At 43.9% G+C, this 25,445-nt stretch overlaps 1 protein-coding gene across 1 annotated transcript in view; it reads left to right on the top strand.

Annotated features, from left to right (window-relative positions):
- Positions 1-25,445, top strand: part of LOC126249372 (slit homolog 2 protein-like) — a 153,697-nt gene that overhangs the window by 125,224 nt on the left and 3,028 nt on the right. Inside the window, exon 4 of the mRNA XM_049951025.1 lies at positions 22,468-22,539. Coding sequence (XP_049806982.1) covers positions 22,468-22,539 — 72 coding nt within the window. The remainder of the gene's footprint in view (positions 1-22,467; positions 22,540-25,445) is intronic.

The following is a 25,445-nucleotide window of genomic DNA, read 5'->3' on the forward strand; positions in this document are numbered from 1 at the left end:
ATTTACTGTCTCGTAAAGTCATCAGATGATCAAAAACAATTACAAGATGATTTAAACAGGACATCTGTATGTTGCGAAAAGTGGTAATTGATTCTAAACAATAAAAAGTGTGAAGTCATCCACTTAAGTAATACACTGAAGACCAAAAGAAAGTGGTACACCTGCCTAACATCCGGTACGGCCCCCGCAAGCACGCAGAAGTGCATCAACACGACTTGGCATGGACTCGACTAATGACTGAAGTAGTGTTGGACGGAATTGACACCATGAATCCTACAGGGCTGTCCGTAAACCCGTAAGAGTACGGATGGGTGGAGATCTCTTCTGAACAGCACGTTGCAAGGTATCCCAGATATGCACAATAATGTTCATGTCTGGGGAGTCTGGAGGACAGCGGAAGTGTTTAAACTCAGAAGAGTGTTCATGGAGCCAGTCAGTAGCAATTCCGGACGTGTGGGGGTGTCTTGATGGAATTTCCCAAGTCCGTCGGAATGTACAATGGACATGAATAGATGCAGGGGATCAGATAGGATGCTTACGTAGGTGTCACCTGTCACAGTCGTATGTAGACGTATTAGGGGTCCCATATCACTCCAACTGCACACGCACCACACCATTACAGAGCCTCCACCAGCTTGAAAATTCCCCTGCTGACATGCAGGTTCCATGGATTCATGAGGTTGTCTCCATACCAGTACACGTCCATTCGCTGGATACAATTCGAAACGAGAATCGTCCGACCAGGCAACATGTTTCCAGTCATCAGCAGTACAATATCGGCGTTGACGGGCCCAGGCGAGGCGTAAAGCTATGTGTGGTGCAGTCATGAACGGTACACGAGTGGGCCCTCGGCTCCGAAAGCCCATATCGATGATGTTTCGTTGAATGGTTCTCACGCTGAAACTTGTTGATGACCCAGCACTGAAATCTGCAGCAATTTACGGAATAGTTGCACTCCTGTTACGCTGAACGATTCTCTTCAGTCATTGTTGGTGCCGTGCGGCGGCAGCGATGTCGGAGATTTGATGTTTTACAGAATTCCTGTTATTCATGGTACATTCGTGAAATGATCGTACGGGAAAATCCCCACTTTGCCGCTACCTCGGAGATGCTGTGTCCCATCGCTCTCGCGCCGAGTATAACACCATGTTCAAACTCACTTAAATGTTGATAACTTCCCATTGTAGCAGCAGTAACCGATCTAACAACTGCGCCAGACACTTGTTGTCTTATATAGGCGTTGTCAACCACAGCGCCGTATTCTGCCTGTTTACATATCTCTGTATTTGAATATGGTTGCCTGTACCAGTTTCTTTGGCGCTTCAGTGTAAAAGGAATCTGATGTGTTGGCAGAAGAGCCAACACCGTGTTGCTAGAGGAGGCCGAAATGCACGCGTTTAAGCTCACGCAGACTGGCGTGAGGTCTGGAAGAGTTAAAGGAGTTATAGTAGCCAAAAATAGTACATAGCTTCTGGAATACTTAACTTTAATCCATAATTGGAGAACATCGCTCTTGATGATACATGAATTACTATCTCAATATAAACTGGTAATGGCGCCTTGCTAGGTCGTAGCAAATGACGTAGCTGAAGGCTATGCTAACTATCGTCTCGGCAAATGAGAGCGTATTTGTCATTGATCCATCTCTGGTAAAGTCTGCTGTACAACTGGGGCGAGTGCTAGGACGTCTCTCTAGACCTGCCGTGTGGCGGCGCTCGGTCTGCAATCACTGACAGTGGCGACACGCGGGTCCGACGTATACTAGCGGACCGCGGCCGATTTACAGGCTATCACCTAGCAAGTGTGGTGTCTGGCGGTGACACCACAGAATCTGACGATTTCGGACTATGGATGACAACAATCTAAAGGCCGTGAATTTCTTTAAATACTTAGGAATTAGAATGAGGAATAGCTTAAATAAAAACATAGATTATGTTGTGGGGAAAGCGAACCATAGATTGCGGCTTATTGGCAGAACGCATGCAACAGGATTACTACAGAGGCTGCCTACACTACGCTTGTCCGTCCTCTTCTGGAGTATTTCTGCGCGGAGTGGCATCTGCATCCGACAGTATTGGGGGAGGACATGAAAAATGTTCAAAGAAGGGCAGCTCGTTCTGCATTATAGCAAAACAGGGGAGAGAGATCCACGGATATGATACGCGAATTACGGTGCAATCGTTAAAATAAAGGCGTTTCTCGTTGTGGCAGGATCTTCTCATTAAATTCCAACTATCAACTTTCTCTTCCGAATGGGAAAATACACTGTTAGCACCCATCTGCATAGGTAGAAGTGATGATCATAATAAAGTAAGAGAAATCAGATCTCGCTTGAAGGGATTTAAGTGCTCGTTTTCCAGCAAGTTGTTCGAGAGTGGAACGGTAGAGAAGTAGCTTGAAGGAGGTTCGATAAACCCTCTGCCAGGCACTTGTGAACTGCAAAGTAATCATGTAGACGTAGGCGATGTCAACGGATTCTGAAACTGTAACGATCAGCCACTTTAGATTCATTCAACAGGATCTATCACTGATCGCTTATGTGTCATTCCATGGAATATGAGAACGGACAGATTTTGGCCATAACTTCAAGTTTTTGGGATTCTATAGTCAAAGTAACAATGTAAATACAATTAACAAACAGCTCAATCAGCCGAGATGAGGATTTGAGTTTAGATATTCCAATGAATACAGTATGGGTTTCTCTTGCACTGTGAAAAGTTTGAATTGTGAATGTCTGGCATTTGATATCTCGACGTCTGCGACCAGTTTGAGAGGCAACTCGGACGACCCACAATCCTTGCGAGACTTGCAGTTTTCCACCTATGTGGCGTTATGTTTGTTAATATGCGGCACTAACTCTACCCGGTCACTGTATTTCATCTTCGTTGCATATACAGGCTGTCATGGCGCGTCGGTTTACGTGTGACGCATGGGTCGTTAAGCCACAGTGTTTGATCTGTGACGCATGTCCCATTATGCAGGTGCAGTTCATCTTTGATACATGAGCTCTGTCCGGAGTTTCAATGAATAAATAAGCTCAGAAGTATGTTTGCAGCTAACCTTCAAAGGAACTACAGTGTTCATAATAAAAATATTGGTCAGTTGTCCACTCGATCACCCATAGAACATCAATATTTCTGTTAGTGACATGGAAGTCTAACAATAGATGTACACAAGCTAAATCCGAACAAAAACGATTTTAAAATACGGAGATGTGTGCCTTCTACCATCCACCAACATAATTTTTCTGTAAAACTCTGCATTTATATGCTACTGATGTGTGAAATTTAACTAATGTGAAGACTAAGCATCCACAAGTCTCTAAAAATAATACCGTGTAACAGACTATTATGACAAAAGTCATGAAAGAGGCAGTATTTAGCAAGTATCTAAAAATTTCTTGAAAACATGGAGTACTTATAGAATCATATTTCTTTGCCACCGAAGTGCAAATGCGGCGTTTCAATAAAGTGATTAAAACAGCGAAATGGAACAGTGTGCATACTTGACAAGGTCAACAGGTGTACAGGCAACATAATTTTCGGTGTATCCACACTACAGTAGTCCAGTATCATGCGCCACTTGATCACATCATACAGGTTATTGCTAAGAGATGATCCATTCCATGGTTTCACCTCGTACTCATTTCTCAAAATCAGAGAAATTCTACAGTTCTGGCATTCCTATACTTTGGGTATTGTCACGTTATTAACCTGTTGCATTAATATACCCGTGAGTTTCACAAACTTTAGTGCAGCACTGGAGACGATTTTCCCCTCCTCTTTGTAGTGTGCCAGGATGTGACTCCTAACTCTGTGAGCAACTGCGTGTTTTCGTGGGAGTGAACAAAGCTCTGTACGATCTCCTACAGAGCTAACATCTCAAATAAGCACACTTGTTCCACCGTATGGTCATTTACATTGGTGTTGTATAAATTGTAAAGTCTCCCTGGTTGCCTCAATAACGTTACAAGTTTCATGTCGCTGTTCTGAGAAAATTAGCAACACCCTGCCAATATTCGTGGGACAACTCACATGTGCACCATTCATCGTAAACTGTCTCCACGTGATAGTGTATATCAATATTGCTTCGAACTGTATTTGGGGTATAGGTCGGTCTGTGGTAGTCACAATGTTTCCTCAAGCAGCCATGTGATGTCACCGTACTTCATTTGACAAATTTTATTCGGAGTCGTTGAAACTATTTTCCTTCGAAACTGAAACTCTATATTACTGTCGGTTTACATACAGAATGTCTGCACCCTTTTTCCTCTTTTCATGGGGTGTGCAATAGCTCATTGACAAGGACTCTAAACACTGAAACTATGGAGCACATTAAATCGATACGGTTGATGTCAATCACAGCCGCCTCCAGAAAACCATATAGGATTCTACATGATGAAATAACATGGAGATTAAAACTCATTGTTGTGACCATAGTGTAACTAGAGTTCTACACCTGTGTGACTGCCGACAAGTGAAGCGGTTACGGTATTACAAGGAGAGATTCGCCTTGCATTTGAATTTTTTCACCCCACCTTGACCACACGGATTGTAGGAAAACTGATGTTACATTACGTGACTGAATACTGGATTGTGATTTGTTGATGACATCATATTACGAGGCTCAACAGCAAGCTGCTATTTACAGTTTCTTCAGTCGGGCTTACATCTATACTGCGGTAACAGGCTCAGGAACTTAGGATATTCAGAATGTGATAGTCGACTAGAAGTGCGCCTCCATATCAGATAATTAAAAATTGAATATTACGTTATTGGTGGATTCGAGAGAGGGCGATTATTGAAATCACAACAGTCGTTCAAGGCATAACTCTGGCTGACTACTCGGCTCTCACTATCATCTGGCTTCGTAGCTTCCTTAGTGGAATCTGCCTTCAACTCGTCTAGTGAGTGTTTAAGCGTGATTAGCACTTGCTGTTCACTGCTGGTGGTTCCTCGGAGCCATACAGTGTCCTTGCTGTGACCGAGCTCATTCTATGACCCCTCGAAGGACCCCTCCGACAGTCCTGCCTATAGTCTCATCTACATTGGCTAGTGTCAGCTGGCCTATAAGTAATTCCATTTCTAGTTCACTGGTGAATATGATCAAGAGTGTGTCATTTTCAAATGCTTTTCACGCTTTCTTCATCGTGCTGACGGGTTGCAAAGAGTAAAATAAGCGTGGAAAGCGCCGAAAATTGGTGGGCTTCGCGTTTAAATTGTGATATTTTGATTTAGAAGATTTAGCAACGCTCTATCGCCGGCCGCGGTGACCGAGCGGTTCTAGGCGCTTCAGTCCGGAACCGCGCGACGGCTACGGTCGCAGGTTCGAACCCTGCCTCGCGCATAGATGTGTGTGATGTGCTTAGGTTAGTTAGGTTTAAGTAGTTCTAAGTTCTAGGGGACTGACGACCTCAGATGTTAAGTCCCATAGTGCTCAGAGCCATTTGAACCATTTGAACGCTCTATCGGAAATCGTGTGACACGCGATATTAACATCAGCTATCATTACAGAGCATGGTAACCAGTTCAGCAGATTGCTACTAATGTAAGTGTAATTACGCTGAATGGATGGCCTGCAAAGATTAAAATCCTGACATACACAGTCCTACTCATCACAGTCAAAGAGAGAGGTGATAAAGTGGTAAAGCGCTGGACTCATACTCGGCAGGAGGAGGGTTCAAGCTCTAATTCAGCTACCCCAGTCTTGTTCCTGTCATGTCCTTTAATGATTTCAGGTAAATTCTGGTACCTTTCTTTTAACGAAACTATGGCCAGTTCTTTAACCGTAGGGATAAACTAGTGTTCTCTCTCTCGCTCTAGTGACTGAGATGTGAGCGATAGCTCGAACTTTAACCAACGTCCTTTTCTCTCTTCGCCAATGAAAACTCCAGTCATGATATGGTGGTATGTTACACGCATTCTAACAAGTGATCACAACGTTGTCATACCTACAGTATTAAATGAGGATCGACTGGCTAGTAATGTCACTGACACTAAATGACAACACAATGAAAAAAATGCTGGCATTTTCTGCAAACTGAATTTAAAATTTATCCGAATGATGGAGATCATTAAGTTGCTAAGAATGAAAAAATGGTTCAAATGGCTCTGAGCTCTATGGGACTTAACATCTGAGGTCATCAGTCCCCTAGAACTTGAACTACTTAAATCTAACTAACCTAAGGACATCACACACATCCATGCCCGAGGCAGGATTCGAACCTGCGACCGTGGCGGTCGCGCGGTTGCAGACTGAAGCGCCTAGAACCGCTCAGCCACACTGACTGGCAAAGAATGAAAGAAAAAAGTATATTTTGATGTCTGCATTCAGATAGCTAGCCAATGGCCTTGCCGCAGTGGTAACACCTGTTCCCATCAGATGACCGAAGTTAAGCGCTGTCGGCTTGGGCTAGCACTTGGATGGGTGACCATCCGGTCTGCCGAGCGCTGTTGGCAAGCGCGGTGCACTCAGCCTTTGTGAGGCAAAATGAAAAGCTACTTGATCGAGAAGTAGCGGCTCCGGTCTCGTAAATTGACATACGGCCCGGAGAGCGGTGTGCAGGCCACATGCCCCTCCATATCTGCATCCAGTAACGCCTGTGGGCTGAGGATGACACGACGGCCGGTCGGTACCTTTGGGGCTTCATGGTCTGTTCGGGCGGAGTTTTTAGTTTATTCAAATGGATATTTCAGTAGTGACGAAGATCTGATAGCGGAGCTAAACGTAACTGTAGGAAGAAAACAAGGCAGGTAGTAATGTGATATCCAAATGTGCAATGTTTGAACTCGTTAGGCTAGCCACGGACTTCCGAATGCCTTCCATTTTACGTCTGTATCGTTGGACAGGGATTCAAACACGTGCCTTCCGAAAAGGCGGTAACTGTCTTATTAATCTAGCCCGGTAGGTTGGATGATGCATACTGTAACAGAGAAACAAAGAAAGAAACAGAGAGATAGAGACAGAGAGAGAGGCAATGCTGTCGAAAGTTCTGTGTCTCAGTCATTCAGCACATATCCCCCAAAATGAGGTCTGTCTCCGGAGCCGTAGTGATCTAACATACACGGGAATTTTTTATTTTATTCCTCATCGGCAACCGCAATTTTTGTTTTTTGAAATACTCAGCAGACAATTGCACAAAGGAAATTTTATTCCTTTACCGATTTCAGGCACCTAGTGCCCTTCTTGAGACGGCTGTACGGAAAAATATGCCACAAACAAGTAGAAGTCAGGTAAGAATATTAAATTTTAGGAACGAAGACAAAAAATGGTATATGCTTATAATTATCGCATTATTTGTGAGCGTCAAAGCGTGATGTATGCAGCATATTGCTATAGTCCTAGAAAATACACGAACAATATGTATTACAATAATGAATCCCTTAAAGCAAAAATAGCTCGTAAATGCTTACATGTGGTTCGTAGTGCCTGTACAAACATCGTATAAGAAAACCAAAGAACAAGTGCAGACATCATGCCAGTACTGAAGCCAATCAGCCAATCACATGCGGAACTTTAAGCTGGTCTCAGGTGGGATTAAAATTACAGTAAAATAATAAAAAAAATAGCCTCAATAGTTTGCTGAAAGTCTATATAATCAGATATCAGCTAATTACCCTCACAGTTACATCTTATCCATAGTAAGAATCCAGCTGTTACAAACCAATTTTCCTCACTTGTTCCTATTAATCACTTCTTCCTCCTCCTTTCCCTCCAACCTACACCATCCCACGAACTCCCTACCACGTAGTTCACCACCTTGTCACACCTCCCCCCCCCCCCATCCGACGTCCTCCCCCCTGCCATATATGTTACGTTTTTATTATACAGTTTTTCGTATATTGTTTAGTTTCTCTCTGTCTTCCCTTTCCATGTCATTAGAACCAATTCTCCCTAAATTCACCCAAATTCACCCCTCCCCCCCCCATGTCTTTCTCATTATTGGTCTATTGCTACTGCAGTGGTTTGCAATCAGTCTCTTATATATAACTGGATTCCCTAGTTGCAGATGGTTAATTATATGAATCTGTTAATTCTCACAGGCAGAACATTGCAGGTTGCAGTAGCTGCTACAACTATTTCTTTGTTATTCAATATGTTGTTATATTCAGTAAATTGCATTCAGTAGATTACCATCAGTGCGCTAGTTTCAATAATTTGCAGACAGTGGCAATACTCAACTTGCCACTAATTCGCTACTTACAGCCAATAAATCGTTAGTATTTTACACACTGTAGCTTGACCATATAGTGTTGCGCTTTGTTGCTGCTAGTTAGCTATTTACACTTACATTTAGCCGGCCTGGGTGGCCGAGCGGTTCTAGGCGCTACAGTCTGGAACCGCGCTACCGCTATGGGCTACATCTGCTCAAATCACTTTGTAGACGAATATATGTACGACGCAAATGACCAGAGACGCCCTTTGTCCAAGGCAGTCCCAACTGTCCTTAATTTTCCACAACATTTACAAAAAAAAGGTGAAATCTCGCAACTTACGACAATTTGGGCAACAATACTCTCAATGAGTCATCATTAGCACATAGTAAGTCTTTAACTAAATAATTATACTGCTTTTACATATTTTCATATAGACAAAAATACAGTTTCTATCATGTAACCAAAACGCATTTCGAAGTTTACTCCATTATCCTCAGGTGTTACCTGCTCATTTTGCGTTGATATACATTCATTTTGCGAGAAACAAAAAGTTATCGTAGCTGGGCGAAGATATTTTTAGTCGTCCTGCAGTTTTGTCTACATCGAAAAGTTTATGGGTACTTCGACTACGACTTTGCTTGTTGCTGCCACTGTAGATAGAAATCACCTCTGTTTGCTGTTTTCTGAGAAGGAATAAAGCTAGCATGAGCTATTTGAAGTTAGTCAAAGTCAATACCGGGGGGGGGGGGGGGGGGGTTACACAGCAGACAACGCCCTTGTCTACAGGTAAAATGGCGGACGGGTATTCAATTTGCTTCAGACATGGCGGACGTATAGCAACTCTATGAAATTTAAACTCGTTGACTGTTACCGCAGTAGCGACTAATACTATTTGGCCATCACTATAATACCATAGATTGAAGCAGAACCCGCCGAGGACACCACATATAGCCACACAGCATGCCTGTGACTTCATTTACGGGCCACATTACGCAGTGACATGAGTGGCACCAGTCTAATAATCAACACACCACTTGGAATCGCCGGCGCAGACAGGTCCATGCCCTGCACCGATTCTGTGAGCGAGCAAAATTGTGGTCAAAGATGTAAGACAATGCATTGATTCCACATGTGCATTACTTTAAACATGAGAACCTGCTTTTCCAAAACTTTATTAAGTTATATATTACTATTTTGAGGGATTTCAAACTTATTGTTAGTTTGTTCACAGTTATATTACATAAAGATAAAGTTAAAACACAATCTTAATAAGACAAACATATTAAATTTCAGTATCTTATTACTAAAGAAAATGTAGTCTATAAAACAAATGGAGCGGTAACGTAAAAGTACATATAAACACCTGCAGAGACATTATCTGATACTGGAATTCAGTCAAGACTAGCATTGCCATTGGCTTGCTTAACTAGTAGTTCTATCGGAGTAACAGAACTCCAGCGATATAGAACAAGGCTTGAAAAAACCTAAATCAATCCACCCCATACGGGCCCTCGCCCTCCTGATTTGAATTAGCTATAGTCAGTAAACGTTTTATAAGATTATACATATTTGTGCTTATTGAAACCCATGTGAATGCAGAGATTACTGTACTTAATTATCAAAGTGTTTGATGAGTCGACATCTGAACTGACTTCTATGTGATGATCCCAATTGTTGCACTAGTTGGTGTCATGATACCATTTCCATAATTTTTTAGATATTTGTTTTGTTTATTAACTGAGACTTCTGTAATGTCAGAAAAAAAGGTAGAGTTTTTCATAGTTTCCAGGTGCATACACGTTAAATTAAGGAATACACTCCTGGAAATTGAAATAAGAACACCGTGAATTCATTGTCCCAGGAAGGGGAAACTTTATTGACACATTCCTGGGGTCACATACATCACATGATCACACTGACAGAACCACAGGCACATAGACACAGGCAACAGAGCATGCACAATGTCGGCACTAGTACAGTGTATATTCACCTTTCGCAGCAATGCAGGCTGCTATTCTCCCATGGAGACGATCGTAGAGATGCTGGATGTAGTCCTGTGGAACGGGCTTGCCATGCCATTTCCACCTGGCGCCTCAGTTGGACCAGCGTTCGTGCTGGACGTGCAGACCGCGTGAGACGACGCTTCATCCAGTCCCAAACATGCTCAATGGGGGACAGATCCGGAGATCTTGCTGGCCAGGGTAGTTGACTTACACCTTCTAGAGCACGTTGGGTGGCACGGGATACATGCGGACGTGCATTGTCCTGTTGGAACAGCAAGTTCCCTTGCCGGTCTAGGAATGGTAGAACGATGGGTTCGATGACGGTTTGGATGTACCGTGCACTATTCAGTGTCCCCTCGACGATCACCAGTGGTGTACGCCCAGTGTAGGAGATCGCTCCCCACACCATGATGCCGGGTGTTGGCCCTGTGTGCCTCGGTCGTATGCAGTCCTGATTGTGGCGCTCACCTGCACGGCGCCAAACACGCATACGACCATCATTGGCACCAAGGCAGAAGCGACTCTCATCGCTGAAGACGACACGTCTCCATTCGTCCCTCCATTCACGCCTGTCGCGACACCACTGGAGGCGGGCTGCACGATGTTGGGGCGTGAGCGGAAGACGGCCTAACGGTGTGCAGGACCGTAGCCCAGCTTCATGGAGACGGTTGCGAATGGTCCTCGCCGATACCCCAGGAGCAACAGTGTCCCTAATTTGCTGGGAAGTGGCGGTGCGGTCCCCTACGGCACTGCGTAGGATCCTACGGTCTTGGCGTGCATCCGTGCGTCGCTGCGGTCCGGTCCCAGGTCGACGGGCACGTGCACCTTCCGCCGACCACTGGCGACAACATCGATGTACTGTGGAGACCTCACGCCCCACGTGTTGAGCAATTCGGCGGTACGTCCACCCGGCCTCCCGCATGCCCACTATACGCCCTCGCTCAAAGTCCGTCAACTGCACATACGGTTCACGTCCACGCTGTCGCGGCATGCTACCAGTGTTAAAGACTACGATGGAGCTCCGTATGCCACGGCAAACTGGCTGACACTGACGGCGGCGGTGCACAAATGCTGCGCAGCTAGCGCCATTCGACGGCCAACACCGCGGTTCCTGGTGTGTCCGCTGTGCCGTGCGTGTGATCATTGCTTGTACAGCCCTCTAGCAGTGTCCCGAGCAAGTATGGTGGGTCTGACACACCGGTGTCAATGTGTTCTTTTTTCCATTTCCAGGAGTGTATATCAAACCATTATATATGTAATTCATGTATAACCTATGCAGTTATACTTGAATTCGACTAGAAGCTTTGGATTTATTCTTGAACGTTTATTGAACGTCTTTCAGAGGTTACTTATGTGAAAAATAAACTTGGTCTGAAAGTTATGCATGTAGGTCTTGTTATTTCTGGTTTTCAGCTAGACCAGTTTTTTGATGAAGCATTGATATCTCTTTTATGTGGCGCACGAAAAATGGACACATGACATACTGTCCATTTTTTATAGTTAAACCGCTTGATAACTAGGAACCACAAGAAATGGTAGAGCTGTTTGGCTCGAGTGAAGGAAGATTAAGAGTTTAACGTCCCGTCGACAAAGGGATCATTAGAGGCGCAGCACAAGTTCGAATTGGGGAAAGAATTCGGTGGTATCCTCACCGAACGACCATTCCAGCATTTGTCTTAATCAATTGAAAGAAACAAAAGAAAATCTAAATCTGGATGGTTGGGCGGTGAGCTGAACGACCGTCCTGTCGAAGGCGAGCCCAGTATCTTACATTGCACCATCGCGCTGAGTTCCTAGTTCGAGATCTGAAACGTGAAGAAAAAATGGATGAAGGAAACAAAGCTTAGGAAGTGAAGTTGATGAGTTCTGGTACTTCGTATTCGCAGAATGAAGTAGAAAATACATACATCAAAAAAAGTTTTCCATCACCTCGGTTCCGAGAGTTCCGGAAAATTGGAATAGAGATCAACATAAACATCAGTTCCGCCCTTTCTATTGCTCATGAAAACCACACATTGCATGTTGTACCACCATACAGGAAGATCTTCAGAGGTACTGGACGAGATTTCTGTACACACCGGTACTTCTAATACCCAGTAGCACGACCTCTTGCATTTATACATGCCTGTATTCGTCGTGGCATACTATCCACAAGTTCATCATGGCACTGTTGGTCAAGATTGTCCCATTCCTCAACGGCGATTCGGCGTAGATCCCTCAGAGTGGTTGGTGGGTCACGTCGTCCATAAACAGCCCTTTTCAACCTATCCCAGGCATGTTCGATAGGATTCATGTCTGTGGAACATGCTGGCCACTCTCGTTGAGCGATGTCGTTATCCTGAAGGAAGTCATTCACAAGATGTGCACGATAGGTGTGCAAATTGTCGTCCATGAAGACTCCAAAATGCTACTCCAGGCGGGTGTAAAATGAATGTGCGCAACGGAAAATATTGAACGCACAAATGAAGGTTTGGCCCTCTCTGACTACCCCCTGAAGCAGATTTTAGGATCTCTTAATGGTGATATTATCTCCTCCTTCTTGCTCTTTAACATATAAATTACGACATAAACATAAATGAATAATTAAGGGAACTAGTAACTACAAATGATAAATGCTGTTGCTGCTTATACATTTAGTGTGGATTAAAAACCCCTTTATATATTTCAAATATTTATATATCAATGTCCAATGAATATGAAGAGATAAAAATGGATTTCCTAACTAATATGATTGATAAATTGCCCCTAATCTGCCCCTTTTTATGGCTACGCTATCTAATAAAAATAACGCGAAATGGCTGACATCACCTGTGTACCAAACACTAGAAGACACTACTTTCAAAGATGATCTACATTTGTGCGCAACCTCAGTCGAAATAAAATTTACGTGATCACAGCTGTTTAGCTTTGTAGCCCTAATAAGCCGAAGCAATTAGTAATATCACCGTATGTACTGCGTCCGGTGCGTCGAAGTGATGGTTCCCGTACACGTCTGCGGCGATGGAAGAACTCTAGCCACAAAATAAAAACTCTTTCAAACACGAGGATGGCAGATGCCGGTCCTCTGACTAGTATGATCTTATACTGTTTTCTCCTCTCTGTGTTCTACAGACAAAAAACGCATTTCCAGCCACAAGGACGGAATTCAGATAACGTCTCTACATAAGTATAGACAGAGGAAGTGCTCTCAATCACTGAACGCTGCGTACTCAATGGCGACTCCCTACCTGGAGACGAAGTTCAGAATCGTATAAGTTCGCAACAGTACAGTGCCTAACCGTTCTAACTATAAAATCTACTGAGAGCAAAGACAGCAAGTCCGTCTGTAACAACAAAAGCTGATACTGAGCGACTGTCCAACATGGGCGCTCAAAATGGAAGACTTCTTCTCTCCACCACTGGTTTACCAGCAAAGCTCCTTTGCCCTCCTTCGTAACTCAGAAGGCGAATCATATTCTGGAAATCACGGAATATTCTCCCTCTCTACAGATTCTTCCGAACGCTGACCAACCATATTTTAATTTTTTGTCTTCCAGCGCGGAAAGTTTGCGAGGAAATACCTATACTCACACAATGGTACGCTTTTCAGAGTAAAAACCCTCGGAAATAACCCAGCCTGCGGTTTCCGAGGTAACGCTTCCTCGTTCCTCTCTGCTGCTTCCAATATTTACAGAATTTCCGAAGGATTATCCGGTTATCCTTGCGGCTCCTGCTGCAATAACGGTCAGCCGCCGCTGTATTGTGCTTCCGCGCTCAGGTGCCCAGACCGTCCGACTTGGCACTTTCTGTGTGAAGCAGGACTAACACACCTGTGCGGGCTTTTCCACGCAGGGCGTGAGCTACGCTTGCCGAATCATTTCCATTGGCGTTCCAACCTCTACTAGTATAGGCAATCAGTCATTACGCCGTTTTGATGATAGAGACACTCCGTCACCTTTCATGCAATAAACGTTAACAATTATTTACAAGGTGTACGTGACAATGTCAGTCTTCTTTAAATATTCATATATACGATGTACAACCTATCCAATGATACCTAATTCCTGTTGTAAATCACGGCAAAGTATGTAGATGTGTGCTTGTAAGGTGCGAAATTAAAGTCACCTTACAAGACGAATACCTCGCCAATATGCTGCTGATACGGTTGCACTATCGCTCGGAACATGGCATTCAAGTATCGTACAGCCGTTACGACGCCTTCCATGACTACCAGCGCGTACGTCAGCCCCACATAATGCCACACCAAAACAGCAGGGAACTTAAACCTTGCTGCACTCCTGGACAATGTGTTTAAGGCTTTTAGCCTGACCGGGTTGTTTCCAAACTTGTCTCCGACGATTGTCTGGTTGAAGGCAAATGGGACACTCATCGGTGAAGGGAACGTGATTCCCATTCTGAGCGGTCCATTCCGCATGTTGTTGGGCCCGTCTGTACCGCGTTGCGTGGTGTCGTAGTTGCAAAGATGGACCTCGCCAAGGACGTCGGGAGTGAAGTTGCGCATCATGCAGCCTATTGCGCACAGTTTGAGTCGTAAAACGACGTCCTGTGGGTGCACGAAAAGCATTATTCAACATGGTGGTGTCGCTGTCAGCGTTCCTCCGAGCCATAATCCGTAGGTAGCGGTCATCCACTGCAGTAGTAACCCTTGGGCGGTATGAGCGAGGCATGTCATAGACAGTTCCTGTCTCTCTGTATCTCCTCCATGTCCGAACAACATCGCTTTGGTTCACTCCGAGACGCCTGGACACTTCCCTTGTCTAAAGCCCATCCTGACACAAAGTAACAATGCAGACGCGACCGAACCGCGGTATTGATCGTCTAGGCATGGTTGAACTACAGACAACACGAGCCGTGTACCTCTTTCCTTGTGGAATGACTGCAACTGATCGTCTGTCGGATCCCCTCCGTCTAATAAGCGCAGCTCATGCAATGTTGTTTACATCTTTGGGCGGGTTTAGTGACATCTCTGAACAGTCAAAGGGACTGTGTCTGTGATACAATATCCACAGTCAACGTCTATCTTCGTGAGTTCTGGGAACCGGGGTGATGCAATACTTTTTTGGTGTATTTATTTTGTGGTTCAAATAATTCAAATGGCTCTAGCCACCATGGGACTTAACATCTGAGGTCATCAGTCCCCTAGACCGAGAACTACTTAAACCTAACTAAACTAAGGACATCACACACATCCATGCCCGAGGCAGGATTCGAACCTGCGACCGTAGCAGCAGCGCGGTTCCAGACTAAAGTGCCTAGAACCGCTCGGCCACAGCGGCCGGCATTCTGTGGTTATAATTTCTCTTTCGCTAGTTAAGACAGCCCCAGGAAAAACGTGTGATCGTAGGATAATGAATCTTTGTGGAAACATTTGTAAGGACATGCGGGAGATAAATGACAAATAAACCACTGAAATGAACACATTTTAGTTTCCAAATGAGAGGCAAACACTTGTTGATTACGTAGCGTGCTTACGATCCAGGTTAAAAAGTTGCTCAATGTGACGACCATCTGCATCCACGACAGCATGGAACCGCACTAGAGACTGCTCTACTGTTTGCTACTTCCCTCGGTATGCTCATCTTAACCTCCAAAGTTTGTTAGTGTCCTGCTGATCAACCCCGTCATTCAGGTAACCCCACAGCCAGAAATTACACGGGTTCAAATCTAGATATCATGCTGGCCTTGCAAATATATTACGGAGTAACGGAGCGACTTCACCAGCTACGTGAGGTGCATCTCCATCGCGCATTAAAACAGTTGAGTGCAAAGCACCTCCCTCCCATAGAGCAGACCACAGCAATAACTGATCGCTTGTTCGAACCCCACTTTGGTCACATTTTTAATTTTATTTTATTTTTTCGTTTGATTCAAGCACCTATGTCAGCACATATCCAATATTAGCCGATTAACAAATGTTTAATCAATATTTTTTATGAAAAATGCACAACATCTTCTAATTACACGCTGGGTTCAAAATTTCACTTTTCATTGCAAATATATATTCTTAACTATCAATATTTCATAAAAATTGTTAATAAATTTGTAATGTGGTTTTTAATTTAAGCACTCCAATATGTAATTAGAGACATTTTTCACAAGAAATGTAAGAATTCGAATTTAACCAAAAAAAAATAAATAAATAAAACGAGAGAAAAGATCATAGCGATAAATGAAAAAAAAAGCAGCCTTATCTTTAGTGAAGTAAGTTGCATCAGAAATCGTCAATGTCGATTTTCTCGAGAATTTTTGAGAGTTGCATCGAACTACTTCGGCTATTAATATTACATATTTGACTTTTGAACTTCACATATTATAAATATAAGAAATTACAAAATTACGATTGACGGGTGATGGTTTCCTTGTTGCGTGTATGCCGCGTAAGTGTTTACCACTGCACGTAATGGGCCTGCCTCGCAACCGCTGTCGGTTTGTATGCCGTCTAGTATTGGCAGCCAAGACAATGGAAGCTTGTAATCATCTTTGCTGTTCATGTTGGAGAGCTGAAGAACTTCACGTTACATACGCAGACCAAGAGGGCTTACAGTATCTAAGCTTCCTTCCTCTTCATTTCTGTCACATGACCAGACTACAAAATTTATTAACCTCCTCTCGAAGGATTATATGTTGTTGTTGTTGTGGTCTTCAGTCCTGAGACTGGTTTGATGCATCTCTCCATGCTACTCTATCCTGTGCAAGCTTCTTCATCTCCCAGTACCTACTGCAACCTACATCTTTCTGAATCCGCTTAGTGTATTCATCTCTTGGTCTCCCTCTACGATTTTTACCCTCCACGCTGCCCTCCAATACTAAACTGGTGATCCCTTGATGCCCCAGAACTTGTCCTACCAACCGATCCCTGCCCGCATCTCGTGGTCGTGCGGTAGCGTTCTCGCTTCCCACGCCCGGGTTCCCGGGTTCGATTCCCGGCGGGGTCAGGGATTTTCTCTGCCTCGTGATGGCTGGGTGTTGTGTGCTGTCCTTAGGTTAGTTAGGTTTAAGTAGTTCTAAGTTCTAGGGGACTGATGACCATAGATGTTAAGTCCCATAGTGCTCAGAGCCATTTGAACCATTTGAACCAACCGATCCCTTCTTCTAGTCAAGTTGTGCCACAAACTTCTCTTCTCCACAATCCTATTCAATACTTCCTCATTAGTTACGTGATCTACCCACCTTATCTTCAGCATTCTTCTGTAGCACCACATTTCGAAAGCTTCTATTCTCTTCTTGTCCAAACAATTTATCGTCCATGTTTCACTTCCATACATGGCTACACTCCATACAAATACTTTCAGAAACGACTTCCTGACACTTAAACCCATACTCGATGTTAACAAATTTCTCTTCTTCAGAAATGCTTTCCTTGCCATTGCCAGTCTACATTTTATATCCTCTCTACTTCGACCATCATCAGTTATTTTTCTCCCCAAATAGCAAAACTCCTTTACTACTTTAAGTGTCTCATTTCCTAATCTAATTCCCTCAGCATCACCCGGCTTAATTCGACTACATTCCATTATCCTCGTTTTGCTTTTGTTGATGTTCATCTTATATCCTCCTTTCAAGACACTGTCCATTCCGTTCAACTGCTCTTCCAAGTCCTTTGCTGTCTCTGACAGAATTACGATGTCATCGGCGAACCTCAAAGTTTTTATTTCTTCTCCATGGATTTTAATACCTACTCCGAATTTTTCTTTTGTTTCCTTCACTGCTTGCTCAATATACAGATTGAATAACATCGGGGAGAGACTACAACCCTGTCTCACTCCCTTCCCAACCACTGCTTCCCTTTCATGTCAATCGACTCTTATAAGTGCCATCTGTTTTCTGTACAAATTGTAAATAGCCTTTCGCTCCCTGTATTTTACCCCTGCTACCTTCAGAATTTGTAAGAGAGTATTCCAGTCAACATTGTCAAAAGCTTTCTCTAAGTCTACAAATGCTAGAAACGTAGGTTTGCCCTTCCTTAATCTAGCTTCTAAGATAAGTCGCAGGGTCTGTATTGCCTCACGTGTTCCAACATTTCTACGGAATCCAAACTTATCTTTCCCGAGGACAGCTTCTACTAGTTTTTCCATTCGTCTGTAAAGAATTCGCGTTAGTATTTTGCAGCTGTGACTTATTAAACTGATCGTTCGGTAATTCTCACATCTGTCAACACCTGCTTTCTTTGGGATTGGAATTATTATATTCTTCTTGAAGTCTGAGGGTATTTCGCCTGTCTCATACATCTTGCTCACCAGATGGTAGAGTTTTGTCAGGACTGGCTCTCCCAAGGCCGTCAGTAGTTCCAATGGAATGTTGTCTACTCCGGGGGCCTTGTTTCGACTCAGGTCTTTCAGTGCTCTGTCAAACTCTTCACGCAGTATCGTATCTCTCATTTCATCTTCATCTACATCCTCTTCCATTTCCGTAATATTGTCCTCAAGTACATCGCCCTTGTATAGACCCTCTATATACTCCTTCCACCTTTCTGCTTTCCCTTCTTTGCTTAGAACTGGGTTTCCATCTGAGCTCTTGATGTTCAAACAAGTGGTTCTCTTATCTCCAAAGGTCTCTTTAATTTTCCTGTAGGCAGTATCTATCTTACCCCAAGTGAGAAAAGCCTCTACATCCTTACATTTGTCCTCTAGCCATCCCTGCTTAGCCATTTTTCACTTCCTGTCGATCTCATTTTTGAGACGTCTGTATTCCTTTTTGCCTGCTTCATTTACTGCATCTTTATATTTTCTCCTTTCATCAATTAAATTCAATATTTCTTCTGTTACCCAAGGATTTCTACTAGCCCTAGTCTTTTTACCTACTTGATCGTCTGCTGCCTTCACTACTTCATCCCTCAAAGCTACCCATTCTTCTTCTACTGTATTTCTTTCCCCCATTCCTGTCAATTGTTCCCTTATGCTCTCCCTGAAACTCTGTACAACCTCTGATTCTTTTAGTTTATCCAGGTCACGTCTCCTTAAATTCCCACCTTTTTGCAGTTTCTTCAGTTTTAATCTACAGGTCATAACCAATAGATTGTGGTCAGAGTCCACATCTGCCCCTGGGGATTATATGTACTGGGGTAAATTCAGTGTATGTATAATTCTTGTTTCATAGTCCCAGTAGTATTACATACCCTAATGAAGGTCAGCTGAGGGTATGGCCGGTACATTTGTTCATGATTTTACAGTATACCGTAGTCTACAACCGAGAATAATGTAGTAACTGGCTCCAACAGCGAAAACTTAGAACAATAAATCTTTTGGCAAGCTGAGAGATAAAATGTGTTTTTCCAGTGAATAACTACTTTCTATTTCTTTGATTCCAACTTAATGTTCCTGCCCACATTCATACTGCTACTTAAATCAAGTTGAGGACACCTGTTTGCTTTTCTGCCGTCAAGGACGTTAGTGCTGCGAGACTAGTGTTGAATTTATGTGGTTCGGGAAACTTAACAGAACAGAACTATTATATTTGTTTGGTTAGCCTCAAAAATTTTGTGCATGGGCATAATTGTCATTGTTGATTTACTATGTGAGCATAAGTACGTTTAATGAAATGTGACACAAGCACAGTGGAGGGCATAGTGAGGCAGTGTATAAAATTCGTGGAATTCAAAACAGTCTTTGATAGCAAAAAAGTATTTTTTTAAAATTTTATGACTGTTTTAGATCTATATTATCATCAGATATGTATGTCTTGCTAAGCTAGTATATCTCCTTTTGCCTGGCCTTATTCCGTATCTTCACGCGTTCGACATGATAAGCTGGATTTGATAATAACAGTGACAGAGGGTGACCAGGTGTCCTCCCTGTCGCCAAATTCCCCCCCCCCCTCCCCCTTCAGCCCCCTCCCCGGCCGGAATTTTTGTACCCCAGCTAACTGCTTCTAGTGTTCTTCCGTGTGAAAGAGTGAGAATGTTTGAGAATATTTATTACTGGGTTACTGATGGCATAAGAACACATATTGTCCAGCATACATTGCGTCCGCAAGTGATAGTTGAGCTGTGGCAGACATTACTCACAAATAGGCCTTAGACCATGGTTGGCGGGAATCGACTTCCCGAAGTCAAATGTTCATATTATAGTAGCAACAATGGCGGCGATCTGCATGCACAAGATTTATGGAAACTTGGGAGCGACTCCACAATTTAAAAGCCACACTGAAACATCTGTCGTCTCGTTCTTAAAGACGCCGTGACGTCACGAGATTACCCACTCGTAACGCGCCCGTAATCCATCCATTATTACGAAGCTCAGGGTGCGAGACAAATGCGAAATGTATTGCGTCGCTGATTCACAAGGAAAAGTTTAATGGCAGGTATGAGCCACTTCTCGGCACTGCTACGTCCCTGAAACAGTCTTGATAAGACTCGCCAGCCTCATTAAGCCAAGGTTAAATCAATCGCTACGCCAGTATCAGTGTTATATACCCTTCAGTCATCGAAGTGCTTTAAAAAATACTCAAGATTCGATTATTAGATGGAAGAACGAAGACCGCCGGACACAAGTCAAGAGATCATCCTCGCAAGTGTAAACTAGGATAACTGTTCGAAATTACGAATTTCAAGCATCACTTAAAACGCTTCAGCTTTCCATGGAAACAAATACAATATATTAGGTTCAGTTCACCGTTGTCAAGTTAATTTTTTTTCTTCTTCGAACAACATTTCCAGATACCTAACAACTTCACCATCTAATGCAGGCCTTTTCTTACCAACCACATATGCACACACTAAGCCACACACTTGTCTAAAAAATCGGAGAAACGGCTCAGGACTCCATTCTCGCACACGGGAAATTCCTGTAAATTTTCCGTACTGGAAGAAATATTTTGTCGGACACTGTGGATCACCAACTCCCAATTTGATATAGGCAACACGTTTAAACACAGGGCCCGCAACTTGCCTTCTACACGTAGAAAGACTGTCCGATGTTCAGAGCTTCTAGCGACTTCAGAAAGTACCTCAAAAATCAGGCCTTTCAGCCAAATAGTCTCAGAAATTCTACAATGCAGTTATTCTCATTTGTAATCCCCTTCTCACGCAGTTAGCACTTGTCAGGAAACAGTGGTATTTTTTCAGGACCTTTTGCACATTTATTTCCAACTTAAAAGACGCTGAAGAAAACCCGATGTCATGGGGAACAAAGTCAAATTCCGCCGGATAACAGACGTCGGCTCTTGTGTTGCTAACAGCGAAGAGACGTCCCCCTGACGCGGCCATCTACCTGGTCAGACCAGAAAGGAAATAACATACCTACTTCTGCTACAGTCTGACTCGGATGGTTTTTCTTCCGAGCCTTTGTCTCACTAACTTCGTAAATGGTATGTTACAACATGGCATAAAGCACAGGGAGGCAGGTCCTGACAGGATGGTCGATTTTACCATAGATGCCTGGTCAGGATATGCTAGTCTCTGTACGCGAGTCTTTTCTTAGTAGCTGCAGTGCTGTAATGGCAAAATCCAGGTCGTTGATATCCAGAGGGATGAGCTCTCAACGCTCTGTCTTTCCGTGCTGAGGTGTAGCGCTCATTTAAACAGCACTCGCGTGGTGAAAGGAACAATGACTGCTAGGGAGGGTGAATCTGACCTCACTAACAGACGGTAGAACCAACCTTGCAACCCGATGAATGAGTGATCAACTAGAAATGAACAACTGGAATAGGGAAACTCCTGTACATATGGACCTTACCTTGGAAAAAGTTGATACTGATTTTTTTCATTCTAGAAATCTCCCCTGGTTAAGACAATCGGTTTAGTTAATGGTTTGGCAATTATTTATGTTGCTGCAACAGTCGTCAGTAAACCTAATGGAGGAAAGTCGCTTGCACCGCCTATGCGTGAACCGTGTGAACCCTGTTAAGTATATAATGGGATTTTTGTATTATGTTATGTGAGAGAGAGATTAGTAACACGTTCGGTATTTTCCTAAACTAGGGTATGGAACACTCGGGCTAGCCACTGTACCAAATCAACTCTCGTTAATCCAGAGTGTCGGTTCGATCTAAGTCTGGCACGCCATCCCGTCTGTAACGCTCTACGTGTAAGGCTATATCTGAAGGAAAAAAGAAAACCTTAATGACATCCGCTCAAAATTGGGACACAGTATTGAATATGCTGAGCTAGCTTCTCTGATAATAGGGTGCAGGGCCCGTGAATGACAGTCACTAGGTTATCGTTATAATTGATCGATTTTAGAGAGTTAAGCAGTCCAGAAAGAACAGGGAAATTTTCTCCTTTTACATGTTCTGTCTCATCATCCAGTGTATAACATAAAATGTTAATTTTGGTGATTTTGAAGCAATACAATTTTTTACTCTTTTTTCAGGAACCTGGATGACAATGGTCTCGAGTTTCTTCCACCTGGACTATTCGACGGGCAGACACAACTGGAAAGATTGTTAGTATATCATTTCCTCAACTGTTCTCCTTTTTCTGAAAAGCTTTCGCAGTTTTCTATTAACATGTAAGCTACAATTTTACTTTCGCATGTGCTTATTATTCGTAGTGCCTACATTCCGCACATACAGGTGGTGGACAAAAATTTGGAAACACAGTGAGAAATGCATGCTCGAACATAAATGTCGATGCTAGCCAAGCCTGTAGGTTGTGCTGTTGTATTTGACCACGAACGGCACCTGTCCAGTGTCTTCAGTTCCTTGTAAGTGTCAGTCGTGATCACAACAGCGTTCTGTGTAGCTGTGAGTGGATATGGCGGCTCATTGAATTCGAACGTGAGCAAATTGTTGGCGCTCGAATGTTGTGTGCTTCCGTAACCAATGTAGCCGAAGTGCTTAGTGTTTCAGGAGGCACCATATCGAAGATCTGTACCGCATACCGGAGAAGCGGAGAAACATCTTCCCCTAAGTGACAACCCGGGCCAAAGTGTTTTGCGTGATCGTGACTGATGATCATTGAAGTGAATTGTAAGGAAAAATAAGAGGACGACAGCTGCAAAAATCACTGCAGAACTGAATGCTGCACTTCCGAATTCCGTCAGCACTAAAACAACATGAAGAGAACTCCACAAGCAGGGAAGTGTAGGGAGATATAGAATTCCAGAACTGCTCATCAGTTACGCAAATGTCCTTAACAGGAAGACATTGTGCCGAAGTCGTAAAACGTGGGCCATGGAGCAATGGAAGAATGTCATTTGGTATGATGAATCTTCTTTCACACTCTTTCCAACCTCTTGCTAAATTTACGTCCCAAGAGTGAAACATGGCGGGGGGGGGCGGGGGGGGGGGGTTCAGTGATGATTTTGGTAGCCATAGACCCTCATGGTTACTTTACAAGTTCGCTTCACTGTCAAGGATGATATGACCATTTTGGCTGATTAGGTCCATCTCATGGTAGAGTGTTTACTCTCCAATGGTGACGCTGTATTTCAAGACGACAGGGCCCCAATTCACACAGCTCGCATCGTCGAGGACTGGTTTTGTGAGCTCGAAGATGAAATGGTGCATTGGCCTGGCCGCCACAGCCATAACGCGTAGTCGCTGTCCATCTCCATCATCGTTGCCTGAACTAGTCGTTATTTTGGGGAATAATGGTATAAGATTCTCTTGAATACCATAGAAGATCTTGGAAGATCTTGTGAGGATTGCGGTTGGAAAGGTGAATGGCCGATGTCGGCTTATTGGGAGAATTTTGGGAAAGTGTGGTTCATCTGTAAAGGAGACCGCATATAGGTCGCTAATATGACCTATTCTTGAGTACTGCTTAAGTGTTTGGTATCCCTAACAGATCGGATTAAAGGAAGACTTCGCCGGCCGCTGGTGGCCGAGCGGTTCTGGCGCTACAGTCTGGAACCGCGCGACCGCTACGGTCGCAGGTTCGAATCCTGCCTCGGGCATGGATGTGTGTGTTGTCCTTAGGTTAGTTAGGTTTAAGTAGTTCTAAGTTCTAGGGGACTTGTGACCTCAGCAGTTGAGTCCCATAGTGCTCAGAGCCATTTGAACCATTTTTGAGCCATTTGAAGACTTCGAAGCAATTCAAAGGCGGGTTGCTAGATTTGTTCTCGGTAGATTCGAAAAACACACAAGTATTGCGGAGACGATTCGGGTACTCAAATGGGAATCCCTGGAGCGAATTTGAGAAAATTTAGAGAACCAGCATCTGAAACTGACTGCAGAGCGATTCTATTGCCGCCAACATACATTTCGCGTAAGGACCACGAATAAATTAGGGCTCATACCGAAGCATATAGATAGTCATGTTTCCCTTGTTCTCTTTGCTAGTGGAACAGGAAACGAAATGGTTAATAGTGGTAAAGGGTATCCTTCGCCACGCACCGTGCGGTGGCTTGTGAAATACGTATATTGATTTAGATGTAGGAGTTTCACGCTGGCGAGCCAAAACATTATGGCCCTCCCCTTAATAGCTTGTTTGCCCGTCTTTGAAACGAAATACACCACTGATGCTGCGTATCAGGGATCCGACAGTTCGTTGCTATGTTTGTGGAGATATGTGGCACTAGATGTCTATGTACAGGTTACGTAATTCGCCTAAATAATGGGCCATTGATTTGGGTACGCGGTGATGGCGACCGATAGCGATCCAGATGGGTTCCACAGGATTTACATCAGGAGAATTTTGTTGCCAAGACATCAACGTGAGTCTACTATAATGGTCCTGAAACCACTGTAGAACGGTTCTGGTTCCGAAAATTACACTGTTGGAAGATGACATCGCCGTCGGGGGAGACATGAAGCATGAAGGGCTGCCGGTCGGTGTGGCCGAGCGGTTCTAGGCGCTACAGTCTGGAACCGCGCGACTGCTACGGTCGCAGGTTCGAATCCTGCCTCGGGCATGGATGTGTGTGATGTCCTTAGGTTAGTTAGATTTAAGTAGTTCTAAGTTTTAGGGGACTGATGACCTCATATGTTAAGTCCCATAGTGCTCAGAGCCATATTTTTGAAGGGCTGCAGGTGATGGTGCGCTGCACGTTTAGAGTCGCCGTTCACCTCGATGAAGGGGTTTATGGAGCTGAAGAGCCGACCCATTTCCAGCGACTGACGGTCGAATCCCGATGGTCCCGTGCCCACTGCAATTGTAACTGTCGATGTCGTTGGGTCAACATGTGCACACTAGGGCTGGTCTGCTGCGGAACTCTATGTTCAACAACGTATGATGTACGTTATGGTCTGAAATACTTGTCCACAGCTCGTGGTCGTGCGGTAGCGTTCTCGCTTCCCGCGCCCGGGTTCCCGGGTTCGATTCCCGGCGGGGTCAGGGATTTTCTCTGCCTCGTGATGACTGGGTGTTGTGTGATGTCCTTAGGTTAGTTAGGTTTAAGTAGTTCTA

The sequence above is a fragment of the Schistocerca nitens genome, chromosome 3 (assembly GCF_023898315.1).
Source record: "Schistocerca nitens isolate TAMUIC-IGC-003100 chromosome 3, iqSchNite1.1, whole genome shotgun sequence".
Lineage (NCBI taxonomy): Eukaryota > Metazoa > Arthropoda > Insecta > Orthoptera > Acrididae > Schistocerca > Schistocerca nitens.